Source organism: Ruditapes philippinarum, unplaced genomic scaffold (assembly GCF_026571515.1).
Source record: "Ruditapes philippinarum isolate M1 unplaced genomic scaffold, ASM2657151v2 ctg6087_1_1_1_1, whole genome shotgun sequence".
NCBI lineage: Eukaryota > Metazoa > Mollusca > Bivalvia > Venerida > Veneridae > Ruditapes > Ruditapes philippinarum.
Genome location: NW_026861136.1, coordinates 13127 through 28276, shown reverse-complemented (window position 1 = coordinate 28276; position 15150 = coordinate 13127). Strand labels below are relative to the sequence as shown.

The window sequence follows — 15150 nt, the reverse complement described above, 5'->3', positions numbered from 1 at the left end:
AAGTTATTTTGTAAAGTCAGTAAAGGATGACTTATACTCATGGATTGAACGGAGATAATAAATTGGATGGGACCAGAAAAAATGTTTTAAAACTTCATAAAGGACAATTCATATTTGTTACAGAAATTGTACACCATATATTAGCCTGCGATCCAGTCTGTCACTCTTATGTCCTGTTCGGCTGATCGATATTATCAAAAACACGAACAAGTATGAAATAACTCGTATGTGTTTTATTGTTAAAAATCATTTTTGGCCGCCAGGCCGCCGGGCCGCTGGGCCGCCAACTTCACAAAAATGACAAAATAAAAAAAATCTCTGAAAGTGATTTTTTCTTTAGATATATCGTTTAAATAACAATAATTATCTTTAAAACTTCATTAAATGCCGTTTTATTGTTAAAAAAACATTTTTACAACATTAAAATTTTTGGCTGCTAGGCCGCCAGGCCGCTGGGCCGCCAACTTCACAAAAATGACAAAATTAAAAAAATCTCTGAAAGTGATTTTTTCTTTAGATATATCGTTTAAATAACAATAATAATCTTTAAAACTTCATTAAATGCCGTTTTATTGTTAAAAAACATTTTTACAACATTAAAATTTTTGGCTGCTAGGCCGCCAGGCCGCTGGGCCGCCAACTTCACAAAAATGACAAAATTAAAAAAATCTCTGAAAGTTATTTTTTCTTTAGATATATCGTTTAAATAACAATAATTATCTTTAAAACTTCATTAAATGCCGTTTTATTGTTAAAAAAACATTTTTACAACATTAAAATTTTTGGCTGCTAGGCCGCCAGGCCGCTGGGCCGCCAACTTCACAAAAATGACAAACTTAAAAAAATCTCTGAAAGTGATTTTTTCTTTAGATATATCGTTTAAATAACAATAATTATCTTTAAAACTTCATTAAATGCCGTTTTATTGTTAAAAAAACATTTTTACAACATTAAAATTTTTGGCTGCTAGGCCGCCAGGCCGCTGGGCCGCCAACTTCACAAAAATGACAAACTTAAAAAAATCTCTGAAAGTGTTTTTTTCTTTAGATATATCGTTTAAATAACAATAATTATCTTTAAAACTTCATTAAATGCCGTTTTATTGTTAAAAAAACATTTTTACAACATTAAAATTTTTGGCTGCTAGGCCGCCAGGCCGCTGGGCCGCCAACTTCACAAAAATGACAAAATTAAAAAAAATCTCTGAAAGTGATTTTTTCTTTAGATATATCGTTTGAATAACAATAATTATCTTTAAAACTTCATTAAATGCCGTTTTATTGTTAAAAAAAACATTTTTACAACATTAAAATTTTTGGCTGCTAGGCCGCCAGGCCGCTGGGCCGCCAACTTCACAAAAATGACAAAATTAAAAAAATCTCTGAAAGTGATTTTTTCTTTAGATATATCGTTTAAATAACAATAATTATCTTTAAAACTTCATTAAATGCCGTTTTATTGTTAAAAAAACATTTTTACAACATTAAAAATTTTTTTACAACATTAAAATTTTTGGCTGCTAGGCCGCCAGGCCGCTGGGCCGCCAACTTCACAAAAATGACAAAATAAAAAAAATCTCTGAAAGTGATTTTTTCTTTAGATATATCGTTTAAATAACAATAATTATCTTTAAAACTTCATTAAATGCCGTTTTATTGTTAAAAAAACATTTTTACAACATTAAAATTTTTGGCTGCTAGGCCGCCAGGCCGCTGGGCCGCCAACTTCACAAAAATGACAAACTTAAAAAAATCTCTGAAAGTGATTTTTTCTTTAGATATATCGTTTAAATAACAATAATTATCTTTAAAACTTCATTAAATGCCGTTTTATTGTTAAAAAAACATTTTTACAACATTAAAATTTTTGGCTGCTAGGCCGCCAGGCCGCTGGGCCGCCAACTTCACAAAAATGACAAAATTAAAAAAATCTCTGAAAGTGATTTTTTCTTTAGATATATCGTTTAAAATAACAATAATTATCTTTAAAACTTCATTAAATGCCGTTTTATTGTTAAAAAAAACATTTTTACAACATTAAAATTTTTGGCTGCTAGGCCGCCAGGCCGCTGGGCCGCCAACTTCACAAAAATGACAAAATTAAAAAAATCTCTGAAAGTGATTTTTTCTTTAGATATATCGTTTAAATAACAATAATTATCTTTAAAACTTCATTAAATGCCGTTTTATTGTTAAAAAAACATTTTTACAACATTAAAATTTTTGGCTGCTAGGCCGCCAGGCCGCTGGGCCGCCAACTTCACAAAAATGACAAAATTAAAAAAAATCTCTGAAAGTGATTTTTTCTTTAGATATATCGTTTAAATAACAATAATTATCTTTAAAACTTCATTAAATGCCGTTTTATTGTCAAAAAAACATTTCAAGAACATTAAAATTTTTGGCCGCCAGGCTGCCAGGCCGCTAGGCCGCCAACTTCACGCCGCTAGGCCGCCAGGCCGCTAGGCCGCCAACTTCACGCCGCCAGGCCGTTAGGCCGACAGGCCGCCAACTTCACGCCGCCAGGCCGCCAGGCCGCTAGGCCGCCAACTTCACACATCTTAAAACTTCATAAAAATTCTGGCCCGAATTGTAAGTTCACTATAACTTTTGTTTTGCCAAATAGTTCTGCTAGCAATTTATACCAAAATTTGTACGGACAATTGTGAAGAGTGGTAATAATTATTTTTGGTTTTCAATTATTTTCAACACAAGGAATAATTAACAAACAAATATATACCCTTTTCATTCAAAGATTACGACGCAGTTCTAATTTCCAGCCCTGTGATATATATACATGTATATTTAGTCTACGAAGCATATCAGTTTATGCTCTGCAGAGATTACCTTGTTTAACTTCATTTCTCTTATTTTTATTTTGCTTATTCTTCAATTAAAACACTTGGAAAAAGTGAGATAACCAATCATTCATGTGTATTTGACTAAACATAAATGTAAAGGATAGTTCTTACCATAATACAATAAAATGTAAAGGCTAGTTCTTAAATGAAATGTTCAGAATAGTTATTTAACTTTCTAGTTAAATTGCTGAGATATTTAAGTTCTGTTTAACAGTACTTCCCTCAACAACAAAAATTACTCTGCATTTCAGATCTTATTACATTTTCTAGTGATCAGTTTATTTCACATACGAACTTACTTCATCTTATTTTACTCAGAACCTGAGTTTTGTCAAAATAACGAGAAAATGATACCAGTTACACATGAAATATGGTGCTTTATTTAATTTTACCCGTGAAATATGGTGCTATATCAGTCAAATATATATCATATTTTTTAATAAATATGAAATATAGATATGAAAGTGGGCGGAGTCAAAACTCATATTTATTTTAAGGGACTTCTTTCGCCATTTTTTTTGATAAATACAAAAAACACGTTGTTGAATTTTGTTTTGAAATCTATCTAGAATGATGAAAATGGTCTAACTAAGAAAATAAATCCGAACACCAATATCTTTAATTCAGTCATTAACGCTGTACAGACGTTTAAAAGAGTTGTTTACGTGACGTCACAATGTAGCTCTAAATATCGCGTACAAAACAAGACAATAATTATATTACTGCGCGCTGTACAAATGCAGTTGTGTAGCAAGAAAGGGGCTTCGTAACCATTTTTCTTTGCTAATGAAATTTAAAAAAAAGGTGGCATTTTATCATGTTTTGTGAAAATATATCAAACGATAAAATATCTTCTTAATATCAGTCAAATAAAGTTCATATTTTTTTAATGAAATATCAATATGAAAGTGGGCGGAGTCAAAACTCATATTTATTTTAAGGGACTTCTTTCGCCATTTTGTTTCAAAAAACTGACAAATACATTACAACTTTTTGTTGAATTTGTTTTGAAACTACCTAGAATGATAGAAAATGTTCTAAGAAAATAAAACCAAACACCAATATCTTTTATTCAGTCATTAACGCTGTAGAGACGTTTAAAAGAGTTGTTTACGTGACGTCACAATGTAGCGCTAAATATCGCGTGCAAAACAAGACGCATCTATAAAGATAAGATAAGATAAGATAAGTAAATTTTATTATAGTGACATTGTGTTATGTATATGTACATACATAATAACGATACATATTTTTTTTACAACACCCGGCCACGTTGGGCCTACAAGTCACTTAATTATTTAATCAGTTTCAAAAATATACAATTTATTGCATAATTTAGATATTAACTAATTATATACATGCACGAACAAGTAGTGATTAAAATGTTCTTGGACATAATAACATCTGCATTATAAGAGAAATAGGAAGTATACAAGTTTACTTTTTTGCCAATTACTTTCGGTATCAAATCACATATATGATACATATACAGTTGTCATTCATGTACGTATCATTAGAGCAAATACATTTACAACATTTTTTAATTAATTTCTGTACAGAGACATCCTTCTTCTGTTCATAGCTTCAACTAAAAATTTAGCCACATGCACATAATGATAATTTACAGCATATACTAACTTATTTACTTCAGACACATGTTCAAAATCAGAATTTCTATCTTTACATTTTGATAAAAGGTTCTCTCGTAAGTCATTATATTTAATGCAGTTTAAAAGAAAATGAGTCTCATCTTCTACAACATTAACTGGACAAAAATGACAAAATCTTTCGTTTACATTTAAACCGACATATCTTCCCGTTTCTATCTTTAATGGAATTATACCACATCGGAATTGGGCTAAATGAGACCGTTCAATCTTAGTTAATGACGAAAGCAAATACTTTTCAGTATTATAATGTTGTTTAAATTCAATATATGTTCTAAGTTTGGCAACATTTCTAACATTATTACACCAATCCGTTTTATATTTAACAAACAATGCATCTTCAACATCTTTTAGGTTTACAGGTAACTTGTTTTCATAGTAATGTGACATTTGAATTTGTTGCAATATAGTTTTTACATCATAGCACCATCTTTTTCCGAAACAATTGTAGTCATAGGAGAACATTTTTTTTGGAATTAAATATTTCTATAAATAATCAATTTGAGCCGTGTCATGACAAAACCAACATAGTGGGTTTGCGACCAGCATGGATCGGGACCAGCCTGCGCACCCGCACAGTCTTATCAGGATCCATGCTATTCGCTTACCAACCCTATTACAAGTAAAGAAACGGATAGCGAACAGCATGGATCCTGATCAGACTGCACGAATGCGCAGGCTGGTCTGGATCCATGCTGGTCGCAAACGCACTATATTGGTTTTGTCATGACACGGCTCAATCTGTACAATTACAGTTGCGTAGCAAACAAGGGGACTCGTTACCATTTTTCTTTGATAATGAAATTAAATAAAAAGGTTATTTTTTTCGTTTTTCGTGAAATATGGTATATATTTTCACCCAACATGATTCATTGATGTATGTAATTTAACAGATCCCTAATTTTTCACAAATGTTGCCACGCTTAACACTTTAATTTGAATGATCAGAATCTTATTGACTTTTCATTATATATCATTGAAAATTATATTGACTGTCTATGTAAAGAAATCGTCTGGATACATACACTTCAAACACAATATCCAGAAGGAATTAATACAAAACTAAATATTTTCTGCCGATTGATACATATTACATGTTTAAGATAATACTCTGAATGTGTGTGCTTATCTTAAGTACTATTTTGTTTTGTCCTATTTACGCTTTTTTATATTTTATTTCTCTGTAGGAAATTTAAGTATTTCTATATCCAAAATAGTCCTTAATATTGATCTTTTTGGTTTATTAATACTCTTGAAAATACACATATTTGAGTTGTAGGCCTACCATTTTCTGCAATTACAACGTCACGTAACTTATATTACCTCATGTCCGTTGTTTGTTTGATTATTTATCATAATGAAGGCATTAGCTGAAACGTTAATGAATAACAATTTATCAAAATTCAGGTGTTGTTGTTGATTTTTCTATCTTAAATCCTCAAGTATTTATAAAAATAATTGTTGCTTTTTGTTTTTTTTTTTGTGTGTGTGTTTTTTTTTTTTGCTATAAATTGTTTTCTCAAAAGAGTATCAAATGTATTAACTTTCTACTTGAGGTACTTGAAACTATTGGAAAGGTTGATTATCCTGAAATACATTTTTGCTTTATTATTTCTCCTGTTTGACAAAGAATATTTGGCTTTTTTTTTTCTAAAGAAACCGTTCTATCTATCTTCCATTAATGTAAAAACCCTTCGCGGGGACGTAGACATGACTATAGACTAGTCACTTCAGAAACAGCTTAAATATACAGTGGAATCCGGAAACCAGTCCCTAGCTCTTATTTAATACCCTGAACCTCAAGAGAGTCAGTGGTCTAACCAACTGATCTATCGCGCAACCGTTGAAGGTTTTCACTTAAAACTTGAGAAATATTTGTTTACTCTTAAGGGCAGATAATCTGATAAGCATGTTTGCAGAGTTATTATATGTTGCTTTTATTTTATTATCCCTCACTAACAAAAATAAAACACGCGTTGATGTGTTTTAGCTCACCTGTCACAAAGTGGCATGGTGAGCTTTTGTGATCGCTTTTCATCCGGCGTCCGTCCGTCCGTAAACTTTTACTTTAAACGACATCTCCTCATTAACAGCTAAGCAAATTTCATCCAAACTTCACAGGAATGTTCCTTCGGTAGTCAACTTTAAAAATTGTTCAAAGAATTTAATTCCAAGCAGAACTCTGGTTGCCATGGCATAAAAAAACACACTTAAAATATGTTCTTTTAGAAAACCCAAAGATCTAGAGCTTAAATATTTGGCATGAAACATCTAGTCAGTGTCTACCTAGTTTGTTCAAATAAATGCCCTGGGGTAAAAATTGGCCCCGCCCCGGAGGGGGGGTCATTGATTTTCCTTATTTGTATATAGTTAAAAACTTAAAAATCTTCATTTAAAAAGCCCAAAGAGCTAGAGCTTAGATATTAAGCATGAAACATCTTCTAGTGAATGTCTTCCAAGTTTGTTCAAATAAAAGTCCTGAGTCAAAATTGGCTCCGACCCAGGGGGTCATTGTTTTTCCCTTTATGTACACAGTAAAAACTTAAAAAGATCTTTTTTACAGCTAGAGCTTATATTAGATATTTATCATGGAACATCTTTAAATAGGTGTCTACCAAGTTTGTTCAAATAAAAGCCCCCGGGTTAAAATTGGCACCGCTCCGGGGGACTATATACATGTGAGCGATTTCAGGGCCATCATGGCCCTCTTGTTTTTATTTCTATTTTTATCTTTATCGACGTAAAACAGTTGGAAGTTTATAATGATAATTTATCATTTTTCTTCAGGAAATGTCATTTGACTAAGTCAATGTCAAGTAGTGCTATCGTGTGTTCTTATCTTTTATTCCAACAAATTTCATATCTTTAGTTTATACAAATATATTTTAGTTCGATTGTGTTGGAAGCTGTAAGCTTATTGAAACACTCTCGAATCCTATATCTTTCATATCTTTGATCAAACACGAAAGCTTACTTCAAAAGTTTTATTTTAAATAACGATGTATCATTTAAGTTCTTTATTTTCAAACAGTTGTTGTTAACGTTATCGAGTAGCATGTACCTTAAAAATTGGAAGATGTTTGAAGCAACGTTAAAAGTCATGCCGCCTCTAAATGTCGGATCTGAATTTAAATGTTGCAAGGTTGACGTTTAATGTCGCAATGAACGTTAAATGTCGCAATAAACGCTTGATGTCGCAATAAACGCTTGATGTCGCAATAAACGCTTGATGTCGCAATTACCATGACAGTAATTGTCTCATTTTCACAAGAATAATCTGGACTATTAAGGTTTTGCCGTACGGTTTATGAGTTATCGATATTTTTCTGAAATAAAACTTTTCTTTTAAAAGGGCTCTTTTTCAGAAATAAGGAATTTTTAAATAATCTATAATATATCATCAAAAGTTTTCCTACTGGTCATTGTTAAGAAACAAAAAATAGCATCCAGGTAACAAATCACACAAGCAAAATAATTGTTTCTACACAAAATGTTTGAAATTTGTATAAAAGTGTTACAATACTCCCATCACTTTAACCCTTTCCCTCATGAGCATATTGTGAAAAAATGGCCGTTTTCATTGAAAAGACTCTTGTTACAAGTTAAAACTGCTATGAAATTATGAAAAATGTTCTAATACTAATCAAACTTGGCACAAATGTTGACTAGACCATTGCCATTGTAACAGCATGATCAACCGTTGATATCCTGTTACCATGGCAGCGGGGGGTCTTAAATTTGCCAAAAATCACTATTTTGCAATGATTTTTTCCATCAAAACTGGTTTCAAAGTGCTGCAACTTCTCAATGGATTGAGATAGAGTCAAAGGCTTTTCAGCGTTGGTTGCACATTACCTCTCACAAGTCCACAATTTTCTTTGCCATGAGGGGGTCTACCGCCCCCTTCAACCCCCCCCCCCAAACAGAAGGGTTCACATCCTACTGGCAACCCCCTGATGTATCTTTTTGATAGGATCACTTTTTTAGCAACATTTCCCAAACGAAAAATAGTGTTTGGGGCCTACATAGGGCGTTTTTTTTCATTGTTTGAGGCCTCAAAAAGTGGGGACAAAAAGTCGTTAAAACACGTCTATATGAAGTAAAAGATTAAACTTAAAAAGCCATATTCTAAATATCCCTAAAACGTACAATAATGAGGGGCTGTTTTCAAAGCCTTCTGGGGGTTGAACCTATGTCCCTCCCTCAGTTTCAATGCAATTGACAGTAATTCCAGCCTATTTGAATACTCTTCAAGGCGGAGGTAATGCATAAGGGGATCTTACCTTAAATGTCGCTTAATCAACCCTAATGTCAGTTTTATGATACATGTTACTGTCCCAAAATCGTTAAAGTACTCCAAAAAATATTATGACTACTGTGATGTCATGTTACTACCTTTATGATAAGCACACTTTAATGGTGTTATCATATACCACATTTTATGGTCACTGTTATCTTTCAGCACACTTTTATTACAACTGTTATCATACAGCACACTTTTATAACAACTGTGATCATACATCACACTTTTATGGTTACTGTTATCACGCATCACACTTTTATGGCAACTGTTATCATACAGCACACTTTTATAGCAACTGTTATCACGCATCACACTTTTATGGTCACTGTTATCTTTTAGCACACTTTTATGACAACTGCTATCATACAGCACACTTTTATAACAACTGTTATCACGCATCACACTTTTATGGCAACTGTTATCATACAGCACACTTTTATAGCAACTGTTATCATACATCACATTTTTATGGTTACTGTTATCACGCATCACACTTTTATGGTTACTGTGATCATAATAGTGTGATGCGTGATAACCGTAACCATAAAAGTGTGAAATATGATTACAGTTGCCATTTAAGTGTGATGAATGATAACATACTTATGGCCACTGTTATCGTACAGTACACTTTAATGGTAACTGTTATCATACAGCACACTTTGATGGTAACTGTTATCATATACCACACTTTATGGTCACAGTTATCATACATCACACTTTTATGGTTACTGTTATCATACATCACACTTTAATGATTAATAAAGTACAGGAAAAATCAACAAGAATAAAATCACTTCGCCTTGCAATAATTGAAAATAGATGTCATGCTTAAAAGTTGTTTAACGAGAAATATTTGCAGTTAAAAGGATGTATACATCAATATTTTTTTTTCGTACGGACACCCATAATGTGTAAAAGTTGTTGCTGTAAAATTGAGGTGTATTAGCTATATTTTTCAAAATATCGACCATATAAATGTCAGTTGATCAATTACTGATAGATATGTAATAATAATAATAATAAATGTTTAGGATATATAATATTAACTGCCTAAAATATAAAAACTGACAATAATACGGACCAAATACAAAGTTCTGGTAGCACAGACGGGGACACAATCAGGGTCTTTTCGATTATTGTCTTGGAAAACGGAAATAGTGAAAGACAATCGAAAATCTGTGAAAAATATGTGACAGACGGCATACAACGACACGACGGGCATCGCTCAATGACGTTACGTCACTTCCGTTTTGGTTTGTTTTAATTATACAAACTGCCCAAAATATATAAAGATAAAGCTAACGGAGCATGAAATTTGTCACCGGTATGGGGGCATAGGTGACCAAAATGCAACTTAGATAAATTGCAAACCTTAATTAGAAATTAAGTAATAGTGACAAAGTGGCAATTTTCATAATTTTGGCGGCCATCTTGGACACCATCTTGGATTTCTCTGTTCGCCACAATATATGCCAATTTATGCCGGCAGATTAGGAAACTACAAACATTTGAGAACATTTTGGTACATGACATGTCTTGTTAAAAAGGGTCCGGTAGCCCCTATAAATAGATTAGTTTCTTTTCGTAATTGTCACCTTACCATAGGGCATATCAATTTTTGAGTTAATTTCTTCAAGTAGGTCAAACTGAACTTTATCTTGGCGTTCATACAAACTTGACTGGTATATTTTTTTTCCTCACAATTTGACATAGATTGTTTATCAATGGAGTTCTAAATACTCGGACAAACCATATAGATATCGTGTTAAGCAGATCAAGTATGTCATTGACCTTACATTGACCTTAACAGGTTAGGTCAAATCATTGAATTTAGCTAAGATTTGCATAATTTTGTAATTAATAGACTTATCTAATTTACATTGGAATAAATACCGCCAACAATACAATCCTCAAGTGTATGACATTGACCTTTGGAGTCAAATGATTGAAATTTCATACATTTGGCCAAATATATATTTAGAAAAAAATAGTTTTGAATATAAAGTGATGATATTGATTTATTTCAATATACTATTATTTTTTTGTATTTCATAACAGAGAAAAGTAGCGAAACCGATTCATCAGTACAAACAGAGGAGAGAAAATATCAAAATCACAAGAAGGGTAAGTTAATTCTGCACAACCATCTTATTAAGTAAAACAGTGCTCTTTGTCTGTCGTCTTTCTCGGAGTGTTGGAGTTATTAACATCCTTCTTGCTATAATATCTTTGAGATAAAGTGGCATCAAATCAGGTGACAACATGGACAAGGGCGGCTTTGCCGTCCAAGTAATTTGCCAGATTACTTTTCTCCGGTTTCCATACGCTCCCTTCGCAGCTCACTGAATACACTCACGTTACTTCAGAAAGTGAGTGATAGTGGAACATTCGACCGATGCGCAGGAGAGTACGGTTTCCGATGCGACTTTGACATGAAAATGTGTCGATAAGTTGTGAATAATTCGTGTCGTGGTAATCTTTGTTGCCTGTCAAAGTCACAATTTATTAAAAAAAAATGAAAAGTGTTGTTCAAAACTATTCATTGATGGTATGTATATTAACAATTATATATGTACGCGTCTAAAATTGGGGTGATCCCTCAGGAGAAAAGTCAACAAATTACACCAACATTGCAGACTCCGTTTGATTGAGTCTTTTTATGATGGAAAATAGAAAAGTGCAACATCCTCTGCGCCTCCTTTCATCGGCTTTTAAAGCGGTATTCAATTTTCAACATTTAATGTGCTTGGATCAATGATCCCAAAAGGCCTGGAAATATAACTGAAAACTACCAACATAAGATCATATGTAGTGATTGTAAGTGTTTGATTATTTGAGTTTGTAATTATTTATAGAAGATTGCCTAAAATAAGGTAAATTGAAATGTCCGCATTAAATAATATAGATAATAGATTATATGATATTCATAATAGCCCTTATAACAGCTTGATGATGTGAATTATAAACGTATGCGAGAAGTTAGCAGTTAACAGTGAGCTAAGCAAAAAGGCATTACGATTTATATAGGGAAATCAATGATCTGCTGATATGCTCAGCTGGGTAAGCAATCTAACAGGGCATTTCTAAATATAGTGTAAAAATGCTCTGCTGACCAGTATGCTCAGTTGGCTAAGAAATCAAGCGGGGCGTTCCAAAATATAGCGTAAAAATGCTCTGCTGGTATGCTCAGCTGGCTAAGCAATCAAGCGGGGCATTCAAAAATATAGTGTAAAAATGAGCTGCTGATATGCTCAGCTAGCTATGCAATCTAGACGGGCATTCCTAAATATCGTGTAAAAAAATTTCTGCTGTTATACTCAGCTGGCTAAGCAATCTAGCGGAAGGTTCCAAGATAAAGTGTAAAAATGCTTTGCTGAATTGCTAAGCTGGCTTAGCAAACTAGACGGGCATTCCTAAATATAGTGTTATAAATGCTCAGCTGGCTAGGCAATCCAGCATAGCATTCAAAAATAAAGTTTAGAAATGCTCTACTGGTATGCTCAGCTGGCTAAGCAATATAGCAGTGCATTCCTAAATATAGTGTAAAAATGCTCTACTGGTATGCTCAGTTGGCAAAGCAATCAAGCGGGGGCATTCCTAAATAAAGTGTAAAAATGCTCTGCTGGTAAGCTTAGCTGGATAAGCAATCTAGCGGGACATTCCAAAATAAAGTGTAAAAATACTCTGCTGTTATGCTCAGCTGGTTAAGCAATCTAGCGGGGCATTCCAAAATATAGTGTAAAATTGCTCTGCTGTTATGCTCAGCTGGCTAAGCAATCAAGCGGGGCATTCCAAAATAAAGAGTTAAAATGATCTGCTGGTATGCTCAGCTGGCTATGCAGTCTAGCAGGGCATTCCTAAATATAGTGTAAAAATGCTCTGCTGTTATGCTCAGCTGGCTAAGCAATCTAGCGGGAGGTTCCAAGATAAAGTGTAAAAATGCTTTGCTGAATTGCTATGCTGGCTTAGCAAACTAGACGGGCATTCCTAAATATAGTGTTATAAATGCTCAGCTGGCTAGGCAATCCAGCAGAGCATTCCAAAATAAAGTTTAGAAATGCTTAACTGGTATGCTCAGCTGGGAAAGCAATCTAGCAGAGCATTCCTAAATATAGTGTAAAAACGCTTTGCTGGTAAGCACAGCTGGCAAAGCAATCAAGCGGGACATTCCAAAATAAAGTGTAAAAATGCTCTGCTGTTATGCTCAGCTGGCTAAGCAATCAAGCGGGGTATTCCAAAATATAGTGTAAAAATGCTGAAATGCTAAGCTGGCTAGGCAATCTTGCACGCCATTCCTAAATAAACGTAAAAATGCTCTGCTGGTATGCTCAGCTGGCTAAGCAATCTAGCAGGGCATTCCTAAATAAAGTGTTAAAAATTCTCAGCTGGCTAGGCAATCCAGCAGAGCATTCTGAAAATAAGTGTAAAAATGTTCTGCCGGAATGATTAGATGTCTAGCAGGGCATTCTTAAATACAGAATAAATATTTTTCCTCTTTTGCTCCTTATGCATCCACTTGTCATCCTTATGCCTCTGAAAATTATGGTAACTGTATCATACACCACACTTTTATTGTAACTGTTATCATACACCACACTTTTATGGTAACTGTTATCATACACCACACTTTTATTGTAACTGTTATCATACACCACACTTTTATGGTAACTGTTATCATACACCACACTTTTATTGTAACTGTTATCATACACCACACTTTTATGGTAACTGTTATCATACAGTACACTTTTATGGTTACTGTTATGGTAACTATTATCATACAGTACACTTTTATGGTTACTGTTATCATACAGTACACTTTTATGGTTACTGTTATAATACACACTTTTATGGTCACTGTTATCATACAGCACACTTTTATGGTTACTGTTATGGTAACTGTTATCATACAGCACACTTTTATGGTTACTGTCATAATACACACTTTTATGGTAACTGTTATCATACAGCACACTTTTATGGTTACTGTTATGGTAACTATTATCATACAGCACACTTTTATGGTTACTGTTATAATACAGTACACTTTAATGGTCACTGTTATCATACAGCACACTTTTATGGTAACTGTTATCATACAGTACACTTTAATGGTTACTGTTATGGTAACTGTTATCATACAGCACACTTTTATGGTTACTTTTATAATACACACTTTTATGGTTACTGCTATCACACAGCACACTTTTATGGTTACTGTTATCACACAGCACACTAATATGGCAACTGTTATCATACATCATATGTTAGTGGTTACTTCTTAACTGAGATTTGTGTCGGATAATTGGATATAACGGTAATATGTATAAGCTAAACGGTAAGTGGAATATAAGGGTTGTATGTATATCTCCTGTCGGCAAGTTGAATATCACGATATATATAGCTTCTTATGACAGTATGCAAAGTTGAAAAAAAAACGATATACATAGCTTCTGTCGTGTATGTTATGGTATATATAGCTTCTGTCGGCAAGTTGTATATAACAGTTTATATGGCTTTTGTCGGCAAGTTGAGTATAACGGTATGTATAATTCGGTCGGCAAGTTGAATATTACGGTATATATTAATAATATATGTCATATGTTTGCGGTTCGGATCGGAATATCCGTCCCGAGGTGACCCGCCCATTGGGCGGTAACAAGGCTTGCCGAGTTACCGCCAATGGGCGGGTGACCCAAGGACGGATATTCCGATCCGAACCGCAAACATATGTCAGATGCTTTTTCTTGTATATTCTACCATATTCCATTATATTTCAAATTCTTTATCTTTACTACTTTCTTACAACAGCGTATGAATTACAACTTCATTCATTACTGTAAAATAACGTCATCCTAACCGTGCCATTGTACAGCACGCGACTCATCTGGAACCCCCCATGCCAGATTAAATTTCTGGCATAAGTAAAACTCACGGAAACGCCAGTCTGATAAGCTTTTTTCGGCTAAATTGAATACAACGATAAGTTTAGCTTCAGTCGGCCAGTTAAAATATAGTTTATTTCGGCAAGTTGAATTTATAAGTATGTATAGCTTCTGTCTGCAAGTGGGAAATAACATTTTATATAGTTCTTTCGGCAAGTGGGATATATCGATATGCACAGCTTCTGTCAGTTGGGTAATTACAGTATGTAAACAATGGGAATAAACTGTATTTCGTGTTGGCAACTTAGATAAGACGGTATGTAAAGCTTCTATCGGCAAGTTATATAATATGGTAGTGCAAAAATCGTTGTGTAAATAGAGGATATTTGTTTGTTTGTGTGTAAGATGAAATTTTATTTCATCGAGTGGGCTTTA

The 15150-nt window shown here is 33.6% G+C and overlaps 1 protein-coding gene across 1 annotated transcript in view; it reads left to right on the top strand.

The window, feature by feature from the left end:
• Positions 1-14400, top strand: part of LOC132714676 (structural maintenance of chromosomes protein 2-like) — a 33611-nt gene extending 19211 nt beyond the window's left edge. The window contains exon 2 of the mRNA XM_060697586.1: positions 10889-14400. Coding sequence (XP_060553569.1) covers positions 10889-10989 — 101 coding nt within the window. The 3' untranslated portion in view covers positions 10990-14400. The remainder of the gene's footprint in view (positions 1-10888) is intronic.
• The last annotated feature ends 750 nt before the right edge of the window (positions 14401-15150 follow it).